The sequence below is a fragment of the Loxodonta africana genome, chromosome 8, assembly GCF_030014295.1.
Source record: "Loxodonta africana isolate mLoxAfr1 chromosome 8, mLoxAfr1.hap2, whole genome shotgun sequence".
Lineage (NCBI taxonomy): Eukaryota > Metazoa > Chordata > Mammalia > Proboscidea > Elephantidae > Loxodonta > Loxodonta africana.
The window spans coordinates 91,217,894-91,242,485 of record NC_087349.1 but is presented as its reverse complement, the minus strand read 5'-3'; the positions used below and the strand labels follow the sequence as shown (position 1 = coordinate 91,242,485).

Genomic DNA, 24,592 nt, shown 5'->3' with positions numbered 1-24,592 from the left:
GGGGAGCCCAGGCAGGGATGAATTACCCAATAAGCAAGGTAGGCACCGATGTTGTGAAACCCTGGTGAAATTGTGCACTAGAGATTAGTAAGTAAGTACAAATAAGGCCGTGCATACCTGGCTTACTGTAAGCTGCTACATATTGTGCTTACTGGTTAATCTGCCCCAATCCAGGTGACTAAAAAAGGTCCGTTTCACATTCTCTGGCTCACTTTTTTCAAAACTACAACAATCCCACAGTTGCCTTGCTTAGGGCATTAACGAAGCCAATTTTCATAGAGATGACGTTTTGGGAACTCTGCCTTCAAAACAGGGTGGTGTTGGAATTCCCCCAGCCTGTGACAGAGAAACCCACTGCCAATCTGCCACCTCTGTCTAACGTTCCCTATCAGTCTAGTCAAAGCTCTTTTCTTCTTCTGTTCCACATATTTGGGCACCATCCAACAGCTAAAAGTTTTAATATGTCAAAAACTATATATAATTTTTAGGAAGAAGTTGTTTTTGCTCTTTACTTTTTGCATAAACTTTACTAATTTCTGAATTGAAATACTGTCACATATGTAAAACCTGAATCCCCAAGCAGGAGGTAACATATTAGTTCTTTATGACACCAAACAAGCGATCTAGTAGAAAAGTTTAATGACTCGAGCAGAGTTAAATCAGGAAACAAAAAACTGGAAATACCACAGCACATAAAGAGACTATATTCTAGAACACAGTATATGGTAAAAAGAAATATACTTGTGCTTTTTAAATTCAAAGCCAGAGGCTCAAGATATAGGGATATTTATTCTGAAGACACTTACATTAGACATAAATTATTATGGGGGGTAATGATAAGATAATGGAACAAGTATGAAGGACAAGCCCAAACATCCAAAAGCTTTTAGCCTTCAATTCTGAAGTTCAATGAGAAAGCTTTTTGTTTCTTGAGTAAATAAATTTCAACCAGATTACACAAAATAGCCAATTCAATTCTAAAATGCAAAAGCTTTGGATCTAGTCAACAGGTACATTTATTATTCTAAGTAATTACTAAAAGCCACTTTCAGATATTCATCAGCAAATGGATGGAGGAAAAGTGCTGTCAGGCTACGACAAGGCACTATCTCTTTTTTTGAGAGAGAGACAGAGAGAGTAACTCCTAAATAAATCTGCAAAAAACCCTATGGCAGTAACATGCCCATTTCAATGTTAAAGTCTACCCCTCCCAACACTTTTTTATTACTTGAGGAGAAATCTCATATTAAGTTAACAAAGCGCGACATTTACATTTTTTATTTAACGCCTTTAGTTAATAAATCGGAGAAATCAGTGGCTATCAGGAGGCTGTGATCGTCACCTCTATTTCAACCCTAGTTCCTAACACAATACCTGGCAATGAGTTTGGTTTGGGTTTGTTTGGTCAGGAACCAATGGCACAGGCAGTTAGTTTCAGGGCTCATGGACTGAAATATTTTATCTGTCTATGGAAAGGAGATAGAGGCAGATATGCATAGCAGGGAAAGGTTCTGGTCTCTCTTTATGCCTTTGTTTCCTCTTATGCCTTTACTTCCTTTATGTATTAAATAAATTTTTGTCCTCTCTACTCTTAAATGTATCTTTCCTTTACTACATACGCCTAAGCAAAAAGAAGAAGTTGCCATTTCCTCCATGTATGCTTACTTTTAATAATGGCCATTCTTAACATTACTTTTTACATAGGCCTGACCTAAAAGAGATTTTACTTCTATGCAGCAGTCCTCAAACTGTGGTCTGAGGAATCTTGTGGGGTAAAGGAAAAGGGAGAGTCTTTGAGACTCTTTTAGTTTTACAAGGTAAGACCGTTTCCTAACAATACTAAGACATCAGTCTTTTTTATTCCCATTCTCTCAAGTACGCAATAGAGTTTTCCAGAGGATACATAACATGTCCTATCAGAACAGACTAAGTGCAGAAGCAGATGTGAGAATTCTCTGTCATCTATTAAGCCAGATATTAAAGACTTGGTAAAAATGTAAAACAGGGTCACTCCTCTCATTAGATTTGTCTAATAAAATGTAGTTTTTCATTTTAAAATTGTCAACTTATAATGCATTTATTATTGTTATGCTTAAATGAATTAATAAATAAAATTTTAATTTTTTTCTCAGTTTTCAACTCCTACACCTGGTAAATATCGACAGCTTTTGAAGTCTTCAATAATTTTTAAGAGTGTAAAGGGGTCTGGATACCAAAAACTTTAAGAACCACTGCTTTAATGGACTAGTAAAGACAGAGAAAAATAAGGTCCTTCCTGCCTTTCAAATTTTACTTGAAATATGAAATCCATGAAACGTAAGGTAATTCTAACTGAAAATATTATTTTAAAGCAAAGCACTTACCATTATAGGTTATTCTTGGCTTTGTTAAACACATGACAAGATGTAAATCCATTTCATCTGAGGGTACAAATTTTGAGCATACAGGGCACTTAAATCCTAAAAAAAGCAAAAGAACTCAAGTTACTTATACTGAGTATCTATGATTTTTTAAAAAAGGCACAGAAGACCAAAAGCATTTCAACTCCAATATTACACTTACAGTAATACAGTACACTACTTATATTCAACTTAAGTTGGGAAAAGGGCTTGCAACTGTAATATCTGACTTATATCAGGTTATGAAGACCATCTATCATCCCATCTTTAAATAAGCTCAAATGAGGAGGGTAAAATCCACTATAAAACCCCTGTATCTTTTTCTCAAGTACATGTCGGTCCAAACAACCATTCTCTTGTGCCTAATATTCTGCATTAACCTACACTTACAATTTCACGTTATAACAACTTTGGATTCTGACCACCTTGTTGCTAAAGCACCTTTCCCAGCTTAGTATAGTACATTTTGAGTCACAAGATTTTACAGCTAGATGGAACCTTAGATGCTATTCCACCCCACCAACCTTTTAAAAAGCTATCTAATTAGGAAAGGGAAGGTTTTCAGAACAACAAACACAGATCTAGAATTTAGGACTCCTGATTTCTAGTTCAGTGGTCTTCTGCCACACCATGCTATTAAAGTCACCAGGCAAATACAAAAAAGCATCAAAACCAGGGTGAAATTTTGTAGTCAATTTTGACACTCAGCTCGTCTCCTACAATAGTCCATCTGCACTATTTAGTATTTACTTAAAGTCCTTCTTTAAGAATAAACTGGTTCTAATAAGGATGATGAAAAAAATTGGAAATGGGTAGTGGTAATGGCTACACAACTAGAGGAACGTAACTCATGTCACCGAATTGCATTCATAAAAATGCTTGAAATGGCAAATATTTTGTTACATTTATTTCACCACATGCACAAAAAATAAAGCAGTATTTGAAGAAGAGAATACGTATTCAGCTCTGTCCTGCCCTCTCTCTCACCTGCCAAGGGGGACTGTCCTTGATGCTTAGGCGCCCATGATGGATACCATGTTTCCCGGCTGCCCCACTGCCCTTTCCCTAACATCTCTAAGCCGCCTGAGCAGTGCTAGACATCTGATCCAAAGGCAGTAAATTTACTGGGACAAATCAGAAGTGGCACTCAAAGATGGGCTAGGTCAGTCAGTTTTTCTTGGAAATATGACTAGAAACAGTGAGAGACTACATCGGTTAGCAGTAAAGAGCTGAATGAAGCAGAAAGGTCACATGCAGGTAAGACAGAGACTGCGGTGTCCGTGACGGGTCACGTGTAAGCTGAACTTGGGAGGGAAGAGAAACTACAGGCAAGCAGAGGAAAGCAGTTCACGTGGAGCTCTTGGAGCTGATGTGCAGAGAAGCAGAAGCACCATGACGGACAATGGCTAACAAGAAGGGGAGCGGAGAAATCAGTCCCTGCAAGATGCCTCAGATTCTGGCAGCTCTCTGGTTCCAGTAACTATGTGTTCCTTCAGAGGCTCTCTTCCCTTTCTCGTGATGTGAAACTTGCTGCACCAAATGTATCCGACTACAATTGTGCCTCATGCAGGACTTTACATGAATTGGCAGTAAGTTTTTGACATGGCTACTTATTCAAGTATTGAATCTCCTAAATGAAATACATGATTTTAACACCGCTTTTCAACCTGTATTAAATGCATCTTTTAAAAAAAAGGTGACAAAAACGTTTACTTCTCTTTCTTGAAATCCATTAAAATGAAAAAAGAAAAAGAAAGCGGGGGGGGAGGGGCAACTCATCTCAAATGAAAACAACAAAGTAGCTATCTATACTTTGCAAACAGACTACAGCAAACACGGTGAAATATGGACCAAAACTGGAGAAAACACTCTTAAGCAGGATCCAACTAACAGGGATCGACTAACAATCCTTTGCCTGGAATTTTAAAAACTTCTTGAGGTACAAGACACTACTGCAAGAAACCAAAAGAGACCTACAGAAGTGGAAAAGCACAACTTGCTCATGGATAGGGAGACTCAACATTGTAAAAATGTCTATCCTACCCAAAGTGATCTACAGATACAATGCAATCCCAATGCAAATTCCAATGACATTTTTGAATGAGATGGAGAAACAAATCACCAACTTCATGTGGAAGGGACAAAGGCCCCAGATGAGTAAAGCATTAGTGAAAAAGAACAAAGTGGGAGGCCTCACACTACCTAATTTTAGAACATATTATACCACCACAGTCGTCAAAACAGCCCGGTGCTGGTACAACAGATACACAGACCAGTGGGACAGAATTGAGAATCCAGACATAAATCTATCCACATACAAGCAGCGGATATTTGAAAGGCCTAAAATCTGTTAAATGGGGGAAAGACAGTCTCTTTAACAAATGGTGCTGGCATAACTGGATATCCATCTGCAAAAAAATGAAACAAGACCCATGCCTCATACCATGCGCAAAAATGAACTCAAAATGGATCAAAGACCTAAATATAAAATCTAAAACAATAAAGATCATGGAAGAAAAAATAGGGACAATGTTAGCAGCCCTAATACATGGCATAAACAGTTTACAAAACATTACTAACAATGCAGAAGAAAAACTAGATAACTGGGAACTCCTAAAAATCAAACGCTTAAGTTCATCCAAAGGCTTCACCAAACGAATAAAAAGATTACCTAGAGACTGGGAAAAAGTCTTTGGCTGAAACAAATCCGATCGGCATCTAATCTCTAAAATCTACATGATACTACAAAAGCTCAACCACAAAAAGACAAATAACCCAATTAAAAAATGGGCAAAGGATATAACAGACACTTCACTAAAGACGACATTCAGGCGGCTAACAGATACATGAGGAAATGCTCACGATCGTTAGCCATTAGAGAAATGCAGATCAAAACTACAATGAGATTCCACCTCACTCCAATGAGGCTGGCATTAATCCAAAAAACACAAAATAATCAATGTTGGAGAGGTTGTATAGAGACCAGATTACTTATATGTTGCTGGTGGGAATGTAAAATGGTACAACCACTTTGAAAATCAATTTTGTACTTCCTTAAAAAGCTAGAAATAGAACGATCCAGCAATCCCACTCCTTGGAATATATCCTAGGGAAATAAGAGCCTCTGCACAAACATATATGCACACCCACATTCATTGCAGCACTGTTTACAACAGCAGAAAAATGGAAGCAACCAAGGTGCCCATCAATGGATGAATGGATAAATTATGGTATATTCACATAATGGAATACCACAAAATGATTAAGAACAACGAACAGTGAAACATCTCATAACATGGAGGAATCTGGAAGGTATTACACTGAGTGAAATTAGTCAGCTGCAAAAGGACAAATATTGTATGAGACCACTATTATATGAACTGAAGAAAAAATTTAAACACAGAAGAAAATATTCTTTGATGGTTACGAGAGTGGGGAGGGAGGGAGGAAGAGGGGTATTCACTAATTAGATAGTAGACAAGAACTATTTTAGGTGGAGGGAAAGACAACACACAGTACAGGAGAGGTCAACATAACTGAACTAAACCCAAAGCAGTTTCCTGAATACAATCGAATGCTTCGAAGGCCAGAGTAGCAGGGACAGGGGTCTGGGGACCATGGTTTCAGCGGGTGTCTAGGTCAATCAACGTAACAAAATATATTAAGAAAACGTTCTGCATCCCACTTTGGTGAGCGGTGTCTGGGGTTTTAAACGTTAGCAAGCAGCCATCTAAGATGCATCAATTGGTCTCAACCCATCTGGAGCAAAGGAGAATGAAGAACATCAAACACACAAGGTAAATATGAGCACAAGAGACAGAAAGGGCCACATAAACCAGAGACTACACCAGCCTGAGAGCAGAGGAACTAGATGGTGCCCAGCTACCACAGATGACTGCCCTGACAAGGAACACAACAGAAAATCCCTGATGGAACAGTAGAACAGTGGGATACAGACCTCGAATTCTCATAAAACGACCAGACTCATGGTTTCCGGACTTTCTGTTAGCCCGAAACTGGAACCATTCCTGAAGCCAACTCTTCAGACAGGGATTGGACTGGACTATAGGGGCAGAAAATGATACTGGTAAGGAGCAAGCTTCTTGGCTCAAGTAGACACATGAGACTATGTGGGAAACTCCTGTCTGGACGTGAGATGAGAAGGCAGAGGGGGACAGGAGCTGGCTGAATGGACACAGAGAATACAGGGTGGAGAGGAGGACTGTGCTGTCTCATTAGGGGGAGAGCAGCTAGGTGTACATAGCAAGGTGTATGTAAGTTTTTGTATGAGAAACTGACTTGATTTGTAAGCTTTCACTTAAAGAACATTTAAAAAAAAAAAACTTCTTGGGGGAGAGCAGTGCTGAAAGAGGGACTTGAGAAGATGTGCCACCTTTATTTTCCCTGTCCTTGGACTTCTAAACTTAATAAGCATCCTTGAAGTTGCCAAGCAAGGCATAAAAGAAGGCAAGAGCTAAACGATTCTGCAGCTACTGATTAGAATCGGCTGAATACTGGCATTTAAGGCCTAAATCATCAAACCAAAGTGCAGTGCTGTGAGCTTAAAAAGCTTCACTGGGAGCCATCCAACCTCCCACAGAGTAAAGTCTAAGAAGAGAAAACAGTCAGTATGAAGAACCACCTGGATTTCTAGTTAAATACAATGAATTAAACACATGTGTTTCTCCTTCCTCCTAAAACTCACTAAAAGGAGAATAAAGATAAAGAAGGACTTACGAAGAGACAGTGGCAGAAGAGAACCCAGAAAGCAGATAAAGGAATTCACAGAACTGAGAAAACAGACATCCTTAAATGCCTGTAGAAGTAAGCCAATATAATTCTCAAATGATTCAGGAATCTATAGCTCCATTCACTTCCCAAGACATGGGTGAAGCATGAGGCTGAAATCTAGATTGACTGAAAAGACTAAATAAGAAACAGATCTCCAGATCACATCCTATAACATACATGTGTGCGATTACCCTACTTCGACTAGAGCAGGAGGTTTACTGTGGGGAAAAAAAGAAACAAAGACGACTCAGGCTCTGAGGACACCAGGCACAGAAATGGGCAGAAAAGAAAATGGGGGAATAAAGGTTTACATACAGAAAAGTGACCCCCCCAGCCTCCTTTTCTCCGTCTTTACCCAGTGCTAAGAAATTGGTAGATTTCTTCTCTTAAGTCAAAAGGCCCCACAGAATGAAATATCAAAAGCCTTGCTTACAGAGAAGCCCTAACCTTGTACATCAAACCTCCCTGGTAACATAAAGAAGCCGCTCAGTGGTGCAAACAGTTAGGTGTTCGACTACTAACTGAAAGGTTGGTGGTTCAAGTCCACCCAGAAGTGCCTCAGAAGAAAGTCCTGGCGATCTGTTTCCCAAAGGTTTGGCCTTGAAAACCCTATGGAGTGCAGTTCTACTCTGAACACACGGGGTCACCATGCGCTGGAATCACCTCAGTGGGGACTGGTTTTTCATAAACATATGGAAAACCTGATTTCAGTAGAAAAAATTTCCATGATAAAACACACCAGAAGCAAATTCAAATGACGAAAAATAAAAAATATTCATAATATATCATAAATAGATAAAATCCTTAATGTATAAAGAACTCACAAAAACTGAAGAAATTAAGACCAAACACCTGCTAGAAAAATGGGCAAAAGTTTTATACAGGCATTTTACCCCCTCCAAAAGTATATGTAGATTATCCTTAAACAAATGAAAAAAATGCTCAATGTCAGAATAAAAAAAGCATATATCAAATCTACACTGAAATATAATTTCTCATTCTGCAGGTGACACTGTGAGAAAACGGACACTTCCATACACTCCTGGTAGGAGTGTTAACACTGTACCGCGTCTACATAAGGGTAGTTTGGCAATATCTACACAAATTATATATATATTTATCTTCTGATTCAGAAATCCCTCTTCTAGGAACTCACCCTGAAGGTACAACTCCTACAAAACAAAAACAAAAAAAAACATGCACAAGTAACTTACTGTGGCATTATCTGAAACAGCACAATATTGCAAGCAACTTAAGCAACCACACAGGAAATTTGGCAAAACAGCAGCAGTAAAAAAGAAATGTGCAAAAGAATTTATATGTTATGCTTATGTGCAAGAAAGAAGGGTAAATAAGAACGTATGGGTGTGTCTGCAAAAAGAAAAAACAGGAAGGATAAACCTCAAACTAATGTTTACATACATATTACCTATAGTGACTGAGAAACCGGTGGAAGAGATAGTAAAGAATGTACTCCTATTAAAAAAAAAAAAAAGTATGCATACCTTTTAATGAAGTTTTTGCTTCTGAACCATGTAATAATAATTTATATATTCAAAATTAAAATACATCAACATGGATTAGTGGAAACCCCCTACCTAAAATTAAATATAAATAGAAACAAATATTGATGTAACACCAACAGGTTTTTTTTTTTTTTAATATGGTAAATAGAAGCCCTGGTGGTACAGCGGTCAAGCATTAGGCTGCCAATTGAAAGCTTGGTGATCTGAACCCACCAGCAGCCCCAAGGGAGAAAGATGTGGCAATCTGCTTCCAAAAAGATTTACAGCCTTGGAAACCCTATGAGGCAGTATTACAGTCACTATGAGTTGGAAACACCTTGACAGCAACAGCTTTTTTGGGTTTATATGTCAAATAAATAACCACAAAGAAAAACTGTCCCTGTGTGTGGGTGTGCATGCATGCGCGGAAAGGATGTAGAAACAATGACACTCTAGCAGCAAAAAGCAGACTCAGCTCCCCAAATCTTAGGTTTTTAAATATCATTCCCTATGAAAAGGACTCAGAGCTCCTTGGAGAAATGGCCGATTCCAACCTGAGGCAAGGAAAGTACAAGGTGAGCCTGGAACATCTTGTTGTGCCAGATTAAGGAAGTGCTCAAAACTGATACGGACAAGGAAGGAGGGAGGGGTGGGAGGGGAGGGAAGGGGATGGGAAGAAGGAAGGAAGAAAACCATGCTGCTAAAACACCAACAAAAAGAAAACACACAGAAGCCAGCTTGGAAGGAGCTCCTCCTGGCCAAACTTGGAAAATCTGAGCATCGAAATGAATAATGACATCATATTTAAAAAAAAAAATTCTTAAGTCCATATGAATACTTACACATTCTGTATAAGTACCAACCCAAGATCACTTAAGTAACAAAGATAAAAACGTATAATGGAGAATCTGGTTGACATTGCCTTAAACAAATGTTCAACGTTAGTATCACCAACGAAAGGGCAAACTGACGTCATGTGCTCCCTGATGTAACACACTGGGGACATGATATTTACTGTATATTCCTGACAAATCTATTTAACCTTGAACCAAATCATAAGGGAATTTGGAGAAAAAGTCTCCAATATATAAGACAGAAATCAAAACAAATAAAAAAGGAGAAATGTGATTAAACAGTCAATGCAGAAAACAGAAGAAAACTTCAGCATTGCCATTCCCCCAAATCTTGTAATTTTTCTAGAGGATATGATAAGATTTAGGTGGGATGGCAATGTTGAAGTTTTCTTCTGATACCTGCACTGACTGTTTTATCACAGTTCCCCCTATTTTTTTTTTTCCATCTTATATGGAAAAAATAGAGAGCAAGTGCCCACTCTTGTCCCAATAATTCAAGAGGATATGGCATCCATGAAACAAAAACAGGAAGCTATAAACGAGTAACAAAAAATCAAAGGAAAGCTCTGGAAAACTAAAAATTTGATGGATATTAATTAAAATTCAAACAGATAGCTGAAGATTAACTTGAGGCAATAATGAAATGTTCTGCAGAACCAGAATGGTACTGATCTTCTTGAAAGCAATACATAAAGCTAGAAGACGCAGTGATAACTTTCAAAAATCTGAAAGAAAATTATTTTCAACTTAAAATTGCACTTACACTTGATTGATAATTTTTTTTACATAGACAAGGCATCAAAAGCTTTACTTTCTATGCATACTCTTCAGAAACTTCTAGAACATGTGCTTCACCAAAATAAAGAATCAAATAGAAAACGGGAAAACAAACAGAAAGACATTAGAAGCAATTAGCCCAGGTTGGAAGAGGACAGTAGAGGGCTCAAGGAGGGATGGCTCTTAAACAGAAACAAAGGAGGAGGAAAAAAAAAAAAAAGGACAGGGAGGGGAGGAGAGGAACGAGGAGGAAAGGAAGAAGTGATGCTTCTTGATGGGTTTGATCATATGGAAAACTGTATTCGAACAGTTTTATAATTCTGTTGGAAAGTTTCAAAAGAATTGATAGGAATACATAAAATTAAGAGAGAAAAAGAAAAGGCAATTATTAGCTACAAATACAAGTAATCCATAGTCATAATAATGTAAACAATGAACATCATTTAAATAAACCGTCATTTAATAACACTGAGAAAGTGGCAAGGAGGAAAGTGAATCAGAAGGGTGGTATATATAAATAACTCCTCAACAAAAGACAGTTAATAGTTAATATTTAAAAGAAACAAAGAAAAAACAGGAACATAAGCTTATTACATTTATAAATCTGGAACTAAACGTCATGAGCAACAGCTACAAGTATTAAAAATTGCTGCCTTGGGAAAATACAAACTGGAGTTGGGGAGAAATGAAGGAAGAGACTAATGACTTTTATAAGACTAGACGTATGTGGTCTTTTAAAAACATGCACGTATTACCTCGAGTTAATTTTTTAAACAATTTTAAGGGAAGAAATGCCTATATAGGACACATTAACCTAGTGAAAAAGTATTCGGAGAGAACACACCCCAACTGAAGCTGTTGGCTGCCCCAGATTACTACCTTTGTCCTTTACGATACTGTTTTTAACTTATGGTATGCTCAACAAGAACTGACTCCATTCTTCAATGAATAAGAAAAAGGATTCAATATGGGACATAAGCCTTGAATCTAATATCTAAGGAAGACAAGAACATTAAAAAGTTGGATGAACTAGACAGTTTAGAAGAAGTAGCTCAGGAAACAACATTGTTACAGTTCAACAAATAAAATGAGACTAACAAACCCAACAGAAATAAAAACCACAGAACCAGAAACAGCTAGTGATAATATCGCTAACATGGAAAGCAGACACAGACACACACACACACACACACACACACACAAATCACCAAATTAAAAAAAAATCAGAGATCACAGTGATTTGAGAGATGAAATTTATGGAAAACAAAAGACTAATAGGCACTCTCAAAGAAGACAATGGAAACAAAAAGAACAGGGAAAAAAATGATCAAGGAAGTCCACACTCTGTGGATGTCAAAAGGACACATGATTTTCTACTAGGAAAATCTGATACAGAACAAGCAACCCCACGCATATCGTAATGATAGAACTAAACTTTGAAAGTAAATAATCTTAGTGGGTATCTAGACAGAAAAAGTAAGACATCTTAACTGGGGTAAGAGCAGCAGAAGGGTGGTAGAAATCATACTGGTCTCATGATTATCCACAGAATAATATGTAGATATTATTTGGAACACTTTTGGGACTGAGGGGAGGGAGGGGGGCTAAAGAACACTTACAAGGAAAAAAAAAGTGTGATCCAAGAAATCTGTATCTTCAAATAAAAACTTAAGGGCCAACCATGAGATAAATGAAAATAAAGAATTCAGGAATGTACAAGATGTGCTTAAAGAAAAAAATACTGGTAGCACATACACACAAAAATCTATTTAACTGCAGAAATAAATGTAAACAACAGTAGAAATTATCACTACAGTATGGTACGTAAATATTATAAATCACGTCAATGTAAAATATAACTAACAAAAATTGAGATGGGAATGGTACACTCATGCCGGTGTATAAAAGGACATGGAAGACGGCGGTGGAAGTGAATGCATGACAAAGATGTGGTCAGATCACCCTGATCTTTTGAAGCAGAGGGAAGAATATGTATAAAGATACTGAAACACAATGTCATTACTCCCTCTCTTCTACCCTATTTGAAGAACTTTTAGTTTATAATAAAAACTCTGCTCAAACCATTCTCCAGAAATCTTTCTCTAAGTTATCCACTTCAAAGCAAATTATTCCCTCTTTGTATTTCTTCTGTACTTTGACAATACATCCAGGAAGACATCATTCACCACTGCAAACAAGTCATCTAAACGTACTGCTTAGTTATGAGAATTCCCAATAGCTATGAACAAACTGAGGAGCCCTGGTGGGTGGAGTGGGTAAGCACTTAGCTGTTAACCGAAAGGTCAGTGGTTCGAACCCACCAGTCACTCCATGAGAGAAATATGTGGCAGTCAGCTTCCATAAACATTTCTTGTTATCGTTGCTGTTGTTAGGTGCCCTTGAGTCAGTTCCAACTCATAGTGACTCTCCGTAAAACAGAACAAAACACTGCCGGGTCCTACGCCGTCCTCACAATTCTTGTTATGCTTGAGTCCATTGTTGCAATCACTGTGTCAATCTATCTCCTTGAGGGTCTTCCTCTTTTTCACTGGCCCTCTAATTTACCAAGCATGATATACTTCTCCAGAGACTGGTCCCTCCTGATAACATGTCCAAAGTATGTGAGACATAGTCTTTCCATCCTTGCTTCTAAGGAGCATTCTGGTTGTACTTTTTCCAAGACAGATTTGTTCATTCTTTTGGCATTCAATGGTATATTCAATATTCTTCGTCAACACAATTCAAAGGCATCAATTCTTCTTTGTTCTTCTTTATTCTAGTCCAGCTTTCGCATGCATATGAGGCGACTGAAAATACCATGGCTTGGGTCAGGTGCACCTTAGCATTCAAAGTGACATCTTTGCTTTTCAACACTTTAAAGAGGTCTTTTGCAGCAGATCTGCCCAAAGCAATGTCTTTTAACTTCTTGACTGCTGCTTCCATGGGTGTTGACTGTAGATCCAAGTAAAATGAAATCCTTGACAACTTCAATCTTTTCTATTTATCATGATGTTGCTCATTGGTCCAGCTGTGAGGATTTTTGTTTTCTTTATGTTGAGGTGTAATCCATACTGAAGGCTGTGGTCTTTGATCTTCATCAGTTAAGTGCTTCAAGTCTTCTTCACTTTCAGCAAGCAAGGTTGTGTTGTCTGCATATCGCAGGTTATTAATGAGTCTTCCATAATCCTGATGCCCTGTTCTTCTTCACGTAGTCCAGCTTCTCGGATTATTTGCTGAGCATACAGACTGAATAGGTATGGTGAAAGGATATACAACCCTGACACATACCTTTCCTGACTTTAAACCATGCAGTATCCCCTTGTTCTGTTCGAACGACTGCCTCTTGACCTATGTATAGGTTCCTCATGAACACAATTAAGTGTTCTGGGATTCCCATTCTTCACAATGTTATCCATAATTTGTTATGATCCACACAGTCAAATGCCTTTGCATAGTCAATAAAACACAGGTAAACATCTTTCTGGTAGTCTCTGCTTTCAGCCAGGACCCATCTGACATCAGCAATGGTATCCTCTTCTGAATTCGGCTTGAATTTCTGGCAGTTGCCTGTGATATACTGCTGCAGTGGCTTTTGAATGATCTTCAGCAAAATTTTACTTGCATGTGATATTAATGATATTGTTCGATAATTTCCGCATTCAGTTGTATCACCTTTCTTGGGAATAGGCATAAATACGGATCTCTTCCAGTCATTTGGTCAGGTAGCTGTCTTCTAAATTTCTTGGGATAAATGACTGAGCGCTTCCAGTGCTGCATTCATTTGTTGAAACATCTCAATTGGCATTCTGTCAATTCCTGGAACCTTGTTTTCGACCAACGCCTTCACTGCAGCTTGGATGTCTTCCTTCAGTACCATCGGTTTCTGATCATATGTTAACTCCTGAAATGGTTGAACACTGACCAATTATTTTTCGTATAGTGGCTCTGTGTATTCCTTCCATCTTCTTTTAATGCTTCCTTTGTTGTTTAATATTTTCCCTATAGAATCCTTCAATATTGCAACTTGAGGCTTGAATTTTTTCTTCAGTTGTGTCAGCATAAGAAACGCCAAGCATGTTTTTCCTTTTTGGTTTTCTACCTCCAGGTCTTTGCACACGTCATTATAATACTTTATTTTGTCTTCTCAAGCCGCTCTTTGAAATATTCTATTCAGCTCTTTTATTTCGTCATTTCTTCTTTTTGCTTTAGCTACCTGACATTCCAGAGCAAGTTTGAGAGGCTCTCTGACATCCAATTTGGTCTTTTCTTTCTTCCCTGTCTTTTTAATGACCTCCTGCTTTCTTCATATATGATGTCCCTCCACAACTTGTATGGTCTTCGGTCACTAGTGTTCAGCACATCAAATCTGTTATTGAGATGGTCTCTAAATTCAACTGGGATATGCTCACGGCCATACTTTGCTCTCGTGGACTTGTTCTAATTTTCTGCAGTTTCAACTTGAACTTGCATATGAGCAAGTGATGGTCTGTTCCACAGTTGGCCCTGACCTTGTTCTGACTGATATTGAGCTTTTCCATCGTCTCTTTCCACAGATGTGGTCGATTTGATTCCCATGTATTCCATCTGGTGAGGTCCATGTGTATAATCGCTGTTTATGTTGGTGAAAAAAAGGTATTTCCCAACTACCAATTCTTTGTCTCCAACTTTCAGATTCCAATCGCCAGTAATTATTAATGCATCCTGATTGCAAGTTTGATCAATTTCAGACTACAGAAGTTGGTAGAAGTCTTTAACTTCTTCATCTTTGGCCTTAGTAGTTGGTACATGAATTTGAATAATAGTCATATTAACAGGTCTTCCTTGTAGGTGTATGGATATTATCCTATCACCAACAGCATTGTACTTCAGGATAGGTCTTGATAGATCTTCCTCTTCAATTTGTCATTCCCGGTATAGTAGACCATATGACTGTCCATTTCAAAAAGCCCCGTACCAGTGCATTTCAGCTTACTAATGCCTAAGATATTGATCTTTATGCCTTTCATTTAATTTTTAATGATTTCCAATTTTCCTAGATTCATACTCTGTATATTCCATGTTCTGATTATTAATGGATGTTTGCAGCTGTTTCTTCTCATTTTGAGTCATGCCACATCAGCAAACGAAGATCCTGAAAGCTTGACTCCATTCACTTCATTAAGATCAACTCTACTTGGAGGAAACAGCTCTTCCCCAGTCTTCTTTTGAGTGCCTTCCAACCTGACGGGCTCAACTCCCGGCACTATATCAGACAACGTTCTGCTGCTATTCATAGGTTTTCACTGGCTAGTTCTTTTCAGAAGTAGACCTCTGGGCCCTTCTTCCTAGTCTGTCTTAGTCTGGAAGCTCAGCTGAAACCTGTTCACCATGGGTGACCTTGCTGGTGTTTGAATACCAGTGGCATACTTTCCGTATCACATAAAGATTTACAGCCTTGGAAACCCTATGGGGCAGTTCTACTCTGTCCTATAGGGTTGCTATTAGTCAGAGCTGACTTGGCAGCAATGGATTTGGCTTGGTTTTTATAAACAAACTGAAGACACTAGGAAGAGTCACACTGCAAAAGCCATCCTCTCACCACTGCCCGAGTCCAGAGAGAAAGAAAAGGTAACTGCTACTACACTGTGCTGGCTACTGTGGGGATATAACAAATGCAGACTTGGGACTTTTCTACATCCACGTTTATAATAGTCCAAACAGTCTGCCATCCTCCAGATGTTACCAATCTCCTATCATCCCCTGGCTGTCAATGTTCTCTATCCAAAGCTAGCAGCCCGAGTTCCTCAAAAGTCAAAACTATTCCTCCATACTTTCTCTAGAACAAAGCTACAGTTCTTCTGGCCTCCATTAGGTAATTTGATCGACTAAATACTTTACAGAAGGAAATGACCAACAGACATAAATCTAGGTACACATGCACTGAATATGACAAAAAATGGAGTGAATCAATGATAGAGGAATATGTCCAGGAGATATTTTACAGCAGTTGACCTCCATCTGCTACACTAAACTAGTCAGGTAACACAAAACAGTATCTGCCATTTCCTATCTTCAATAACGGAACCAAGGGATATGAAGCAAAAGGACTCTATAGATCCTTGGTTCAAAGTGCCCACATGAAGAGAATAGCAGTCTAATTGCAAAAAAATTAAAAGTGACAGAATTCAGGTCTTCTGATTCCTAAGCTATTGATCCTCCTACTACACATTCTGGATCTTGATCTCTTTTATACTACACACACACTCTCTCTCTGTGTCTATATTTCCCTATACTAGGCTTTTCACATTGTTTCCCACTATCATTCTAATAAGGGGCCCTGGTGGTGCAATGGTTAAGAGCTTGACTGCTAACTGAAAGGTTGGCAGCTCGAACCCACCTGCAGCTCCCCAGGATAAACAACCTGGTGATATTCTCCCATAAAGATTATAGCTTAGAATGAACAACTGCCTCCTTTGCCACGAGGCCAGAAGAACTAGATGGTGCCTGGCTACCATTATTGAACATTTTGATCAAAGATTCTATAGAAGAATCTTTGATCAAAATGGAGGAAATGCAGAACAGAATTTCAGATTCTCATGGAGTCCAGACTTCCTGGAGCAATGGAGGGTGGAGACCCTCTGAAACTATTGCCCTGAGATACTCTTTATACCTTAAATGAAAATATCCCCTAAAGTCTTCTTAAAACCAACCCAATAGTTTAGCTTAACTAGTAAAAAAATGTCTGCCTTGAGCATTATGCTCTTTTACGAACTATTTATATGAGATCAAATTGACAACAGCAACTTGGAAGATGAGATAGAAACCTCAGCGAGTAGTGACAACTCAGGAAAGGAGGTTGAAAATGGTTGCACAACTCAAACAATATAATCGAAGTTACTGAATTGTACACATAGAAATGGTTGAATTGGTTTATTCTTTGTTGTGTATATTGTCAACAACAACAAGATAAAAAAAGAAAAGTCACTGGACTTTTAGCGATACAAAGCAGTCCACACCTCAGGTTTGTATGGGGTCAAATAAAAACAAATCTGTTAAGCAAGCTAAAAAAAAAAAAAAAATTACAACCTAGGAAAGCCTATGGGACAGTTCTACTCTGCCACATAGGGTCACTATGAGTAGGAATCGACTTGTTGGCACACGACCCAGCAAAAACTTTAATACAAATTCGGTGTGGATAATTTAATCTTTTTCCTCCAACAGACCATACCCATTTCCATCTCTGTGCCTCCGCTCTTAATTAAGCTAACGTTCCTTGCTTTTCTCTTATTAAAAACCTACCCTCACCCCTTCAAACCCAAATCATGTCTCACCATTTAATAAAACTTTTAGAACAACCCAAAACCATAACATCTTTCTCTACTATGTTTCTTTTTCTGTTAAGATTCACTTGATATGTCATCATCTACTATTTCTTCTGTGTAGACTTTATCTCCCACATTGAATATCTGTGAAGCAGATACTATGTATACTATGTATTCTTACATGTACTCAATTCCACCATCCTGCCCAAGCATCCAGCTATACCTACAGTTGCTGTCAAGTCGATTCCATCTCATGGCAACCCCATGTGTATCAGAGCAGAACTGTGCTCCATAGGATTTTCAGTGGCTGATTTTTTCAGAAACAGATCGTCAGGCCTTGCTTCCAAGGTATCTCTGGGTGGACTTTAACCTCCAACCTCTTGGTTAGCAGCCAAGAGCATTAACCATTTACAGCACCCAAGGATTCCAACCTACAGCAGACACTCAGTAATATCTAAATGAGTGCATGCATTAATTACATAGTTGGCTTGAGATTATAGAGGCAAGAGGGAAGCAATTAAAGGCAGATTAACCCAGTCCCAGTGCCGTCGAGTCGATTCTGACTCAGCCCAAAAAAAAAAAAAAAAAAAAGGCAGATTAGGAAGTTCTAATTATTGGTAATTCTAACTGCAATCAGTAGAGACCTTAGCATTTCTTGTAAGAACGCAAAGCATTTTTTTCAAATTCAGCTCAAATGTAAAATTGTTTTAAACTGAAAAAAGGAGTTCCAAACACACTAATAAAAAGACGTAAAGTTAACTTCCATAGGGAAAGGGATTTTATAACATAGAATACATCACACACACAGCAAGTAGTATGGCGTCTAAACTGAGGAAGATTTATTTCATTTGCCAGTAGGGCCTGTTCAGAGTCTGGCAAAGATACCATTATGTGTTGTGAAAAATTATCCTGGAAAACACCAGCTAACTCACTTAAATAACCATAGGCAGGATCACCTGCAGATTACCTGTGTTCTCCACGACTATCATGGCTAATAGGTAAAACTTCCGCCATAAGAGAAAAAAATATTCAAGAAGCCAAAGGGAAATAAATGCCTAAGTAAAATCCATATTGTTTAAAAATTACAGCTACTACAGGGCATGTTTAGGGCAGTGAAGCTATTCTGTATGATGCTATAATGGTGGATCCAGGATGTTATGCACTTGTTAAAACCCAAAGAACTTGTACAACACAAATATGAACCTTAATGTAAAACACGGATGTTAGTTAATAATAATGTAATCAATTGCAACAAATGTATCACAAGAATGCAAGTGTCAGCAGCAGAAATAATGTGTGGGGTAAGGGGGCAAATGGGAACTCTTGGTATTGTCTAAGCAATTATTCCGGAAACTTAAAACTGCTCTAAAAATAGTCTATTTTAAAAAACTGTGGCTACTAAATAAGTGACAAAAACATCTCTAACAAAATAAAAACGGCAGAACAGCAGATGTTCCAACAATACAATATAGCAGAATACTTTCCAAAACAATAGAATACATTTTAATCTTACCCAACAAGCACCCTACCAGACTAAATATCTAAATGTATAATAAACTACCCAAAAGAGTCCTGATGGAACTACAAAACTAACATCACAAAACTACAAAATGACACACTGATTTGCATAATAAACATTCCTGAAAAAAGTAGTTTATGTCAGGATCTTATTTTAAGCCCGTTAGGAAAGCCATTATTTTCTTCTATGACATGTTAATCAGGAGGAACAGGTCCCAGGAGAAGGACATCATGCTTGGTAATGTAACGGGTCAGCACAAAAAAGGAAGACCCTCACTCAGCAAGATGGACTGATGCAGTGACCGGAACAACGGGCTCAAGCATAACAAAGATCATGAGGATGGCACAAGACTGGGCAGTGTTTCATTCTGTTGAACACAGGGTCGCTATGAGTCAGAAGCGACTCGACGGCACCTAACAATAATAACAACATTCATTTGTGACAATTCTTTCACTTTATTCTTTTTTCTAAACAACTAATTTTTATAAGAATGGAAAGAGGAAATGAAGCTATTTTCAAATGAAAATTATGATCTATTTTCTATAGCCCCGAAGCCATTAGTATGTCTATAATGACATGTAGTAGGCACTCAAGTATTTGTGTGAATGAAAGGCTATCCATAGAGCGGTGTTATTTTTTCATACTGACACGCTGAATAAAATGATTCGTTAAATGTTCTACAAAAGCTCTTTAAAGCAGACTACGATTTCAAATTCTCATGGACTCCAGTCTTCTTGGAGCCGTGGAGGATGGGTGAACCCCTGTAACAACTGCCCTAAGATAATCTTTAAACGTTAAAACAAAAATATTCCCTGAGAGAATGAAGAAAATCAAAGACAAAAGGGAAAGATTAGTCTAAAAGACTAATGGACCACAACTACCACAGCCTCCACCAGACTCAGTCTAAGACAAGGCTAGAGCCATAGTGCCATCTTTTTCTTAGCCTCAAGATAGCCCTTCACTCAGCCCATTTCTTATAGTCCTTTTCCTCCTCAGATTCTCCTTGAAGAGAAAACAGCCGCAGGTTGGCTAAAGTCTGTCCTGCCCCCCATCTTAGCACTCCAGATAACCTTTAGCTCATTAACTGCCTCATGCATGGTAAATTCTCTGCTCCTGGGTAGAGAGTTAACATACTAATGAACAAATATGGCTGACTTCTTCCCAAGTGGGGAATCATGCCCTGGGCCTTAAAAAATGCTTATTCATTCTGTAAGCACACTGTTTTGTATTTTGAAACTGATCCTGCCTATACAAACCAGCCTCAACAAGCTGCCAATGAGGCAGTCTTAGACAGCACACTGCCTTGACTGTCTTCTCATTTGGCCAACCAATAAAGTTGCCTTTCATTCTCCCCAACTCAGTCTGTCTTTTTAGCCCTGATGGAGTCACACAGAGCAAAACCCGGAGTTCCCAGCAACAAGTCCAGTACAACTAGACAATGCCCACCTGCGACCACCAACTGCTCTGACAGGGATCACAATAGAGGGTCCTGGACAAAACTGGAGAAAAATGTAAAACAAAATTCATCTCACCAAAAGGCCAAACTTACTGGTCTCAAAGAGAATGGAGAAATCCCAAGAATATGGCCCAGACACCCTTTTAACTCTTCAGTGAAGTCACTCTTGAGGTTCACCCTTCAGCCAAAGTTCAGACAGGCCCATAAAACAAAATAATACACGTTGCTCAACCATGTATACAAAACTAAATGGGCACACCAGCCCAGGGGCAAGGATGAGAAGGGAGGCAGGGACAGGAAAGCTGAACAAATGGAAATGGAGAACCCAAGGTCAAGGGGAGAGTTTTGACACATCACAGGGTTGGCAACCAATGTCACAAAACAATGTTAATATATCAATTGTTTAATGAGAAACTTATTTGCTCTGTAAACCTTCATCTAAAGCACAATTAAAAAAAAAAAATCCCCTAAAGTCTTCTTAAAACCAAACAATAGTTTAGCTTCACTAGTAAAAAAAAATGTCTACCTCGAGCATTATGCTCTTTTAAGAACCATCTATATGGGATCAAACTGACAACAGCAACTGGAAAGATTAGGCAAGAGCCTTAGGGAGCAGTGAGTTTATATAACGGTGAGGAACAACTCAGAAAAAGAATAGTTGTACAACTTAAAGAATGTAATCAGTGTCATTAAATTGTACATGTACATTGAACTGGTGTATGTTTTGCTGTGTATATTCTCAACATAATAATAATATTAAAAAACTGCAAAAAAAAAAAAAAAAAAAGTTCTTTCAATATGCCCTGAAAGTGTCTTATAGTTTAAAAAAGGGGGAGGCCGATTTCTTTTCCCTCTATTGGTCTTCTGATCAAAAAACAAAAAATGTTTATGGGATAAGACATTTTTAAATATCTTACATTAAGTACCTAATAATGTCCTCAGTGTCCTTCAAAATGAGCTACTTCTTCACATTCATTGTAATTACTCCCACACCATTTAGACTCAACTTTTTAAGAATGTGAATGGGCCCTAAGGGAGCATCTACTTTAATCTCCTCTTGTTTACAGATAAGAAAACCCAGTGAGCGAAAAATTCTTGCCAAAAGTCAAAAAATTAGTCATCAGTAGAGCCAAAACTAGGGTTATTTAATTACGCTCATCTCTTTACCAGATCTCATAACAAATTAAACTAACAATTTACAGTATCTTATATCATTCTAAGGAATTTATTCTGAGGATGTTTTCAAGCAGGGATATTTCTTCTAAATAGCTGGAAAAAAATCTACAAAATGAATGGCTAGGACAAAGAATATAAACTAGGAACTGTGAACGAATCAAAGTTCCTACTTGGATCAGATCCTGAACAACTTAAATATTTCTTGTATTTGGAAAACTATTTAGAAATCTGAAAACATTATTTGAGATTTGATAATTTTCTCCCACCCAACTGGCAATATTTCTAGAGCCACTGTTTATGTCATAAAATATAAGAGTAATATACAAAATTTTTATGTTTTTGGCATATTCACAACCTTAAAAACAACCGCAAAGATGTTCGTCTTTTTTTTGTTTCCTATTATTTACTATTTATTACTTTTACCCAGGTATTGTCTTCTAGCCTACTGGTTAACTTTGTCAACTTTTTCTCCCCCACGCTACCCTGCCTGGTTCCAAAAATGTCCCGTTACTAGCTTTCTCATCAGTTTTTTGTTTATTTTACATACACATAACACACAAGTCACAGAGATTAGAATAACTATCAAAGATCTTAATGGTGGACCACAACTGATATAGAACGCTTCTCTGTCACTACAATTTGTGTCTGTTACTATGGCCAGAAAATAACTCTGCTATGGAAAGTTTGTTTTTTTTTTTTTATGGAAAGTGTGGTTTTATTAGAAAAGGATATCTTCAGTAACACGGTTATTTCCCTCTGAAAACTAAAAACAATATGAAAATTTCTCTTTCAATTTTTCTGAGAGAATTAACAAATAACCTTACATAAAAATGCAAAATAGGATATCAAGTGACTGCCCTTATTATATAGCTGGAGAAGGGGAAGACACCAACAGCTATTCCAAAAAGGAAAACTTAAACTATAGTAGTATGGGAAATATCAGCTCACACAGAAAAAACCTAAATAAAATCCATGCGGCAATACAAACAAAAAAAAAAAAAAAAGGTGCTCTTAATTTAAAATATGGAAGCGTATGCCAATAATAGAACAAGGATTCAGGGATTAGTGGTTTAACTAGTTCAAATGTGCCTTGTAAAATCCAATATACTGGACATCTTCCTCTGCCACCAGTGAACCTCAAAATGGCCATAGAGCCCTACTGGGGGAGGGGGTATTGAAGCAGTACACAGAGTGATCAAGACTGACGCAAGGAAAGAAGTAATTTCTATGCTTCACTGATGAAAACAAGCTCACTGAAGAACAGGAGGATGCCTCATTGCCGTCGGTAACTTAGTCTCTGCATTCTTGGGGGCAATTTTAGAAACCTGACGAGGTATGCAAGGCACTTCTGGAACTGAGCTGGAGCTTTCACAGCAGCCAGAGTCAATTTTCATAAATAGGACCAGAGCCTTTGTTCTGGGAATTTTCTTTCCGTGTGTGGGGGGCGGGGGGAGGATGGAGCCATGGAATCTGCTCTGGGAATCCTCAAACTAGATGGAGAAATGCACTTTTGAGCTACAGCCTCTTATCCAAGACATAGCACAGCTGCATACGGTAGTGCCCACTAGCCTAAGAAGCCACATGTAACATATGGGCAGTATATGTCAGTTTTGCCATGGCCTTAAATTATAATGTACAAGTCAACATGAAGAGGAAAAAAAATTTTTTTTTTTTTTTAAACAATAGTACCATTGTAACCATTACAATAACTTCTGACTGCTGTGGTTAGTAACAGTTTACACACACTGGCTTGAAGCAAAACAGTATGAAAAATCTGTACTTGCCGCACATAAAATTCTCAATATACACATTTCCAATTCCCTTGGGCTGCAGAAAATATATGACCGGATTCTGATAATGTGCTCCAGAACCACGGTATTAATTTGGATACAGCCCATATCACTTACAATTGTCTATCATGTCTCATGTAGGCTCTGTCTATAAGATATACATATTATTTCTAACAGATTTATGTGTGGTTTTACAGTGTTGTCGCTATTCTAAAAACTATTTACTAAACAATCGGTTGAATTTTACTGAAACTCTTTCTTTAAAATATAAAATGTCTTTAAAATGTAAATGAAAACAAAATTATTGCTTTTAATGTGCAGTAACCAGGTAACAATGAATTAGATTGAATAAAATTTAAGAACTACGGGCACAGTTATAGTCTTCATTAAACTATTAACCAAGTATCTTTAGGATTTTCAAATAAAAACATAAAATCTTTAAAATAATTCTGCTTGGCTCAAAAACAGAATGATTTTTTAAAATATATCTTCTTTATATTTCATATCAAGATACCAATTTACTTCATAGCCCTAAGCCAAAGCAGAGACTCAATAAATATTTACTGAATGAATGAATGAATGTCCTCCCTCTAATATATGCTTGTAGTTGTCCAAATTTGAATATATTGTTTTTTACTTCTCTCCGCAATTCTCTCTTTAGTGCTTAACAACAGCAGCTCTGAACAGCTAACTCTCTCTCTCTCTCTCACACACACACAAGAAAAGAAATTTTACTATGCTGTCAATTATCAGGATGTAACCTAAATCAAAAACCTGGGTGGCATAGTGGTTAAGAGCTATGGGTGCTAACCAAAGGGTGGGCAGTTCGAATCTGCCAGGCACTCCTTGGAAACTCTATGGGGCAGTTCTACCCTGTCCTATAGGGTCGCTATGAGTCGGAATCGACTCAAGGGCACTGCATTTGGTTTTTTTTGGTGGAACCTAAATCAAACGCAAAAAAATACACAAAACTTAACTTCCTGGCAACTAGAAGATGAGATGGAGACCACAGGATGAGGAGATC

The 24,592-nt window shown here is 37.9% G+C and overlaps 1 protein-coding gene across 1 annotated transcript in view; it reads right to left on the bottom strand.

The window, feature by feature from the left end:
* Positions 1-24,592, bottom strand: part of ZNRF2 (zinc and ring finger 2) — a 116,964-nt gene that overhangs the window by 50,221 nt on the left and 42,151 nt on the right. The window contains exon 2 of the mRNA XM_010587431.3: positions 2,364-2,459. Coding sequence (XP_010585733.3) covers positions 2,364-2,459 — 96 coding nt within the window. The remainder of the gene's footprint in view (positions 1-2,363; positions 2,460-24,592) is intronic.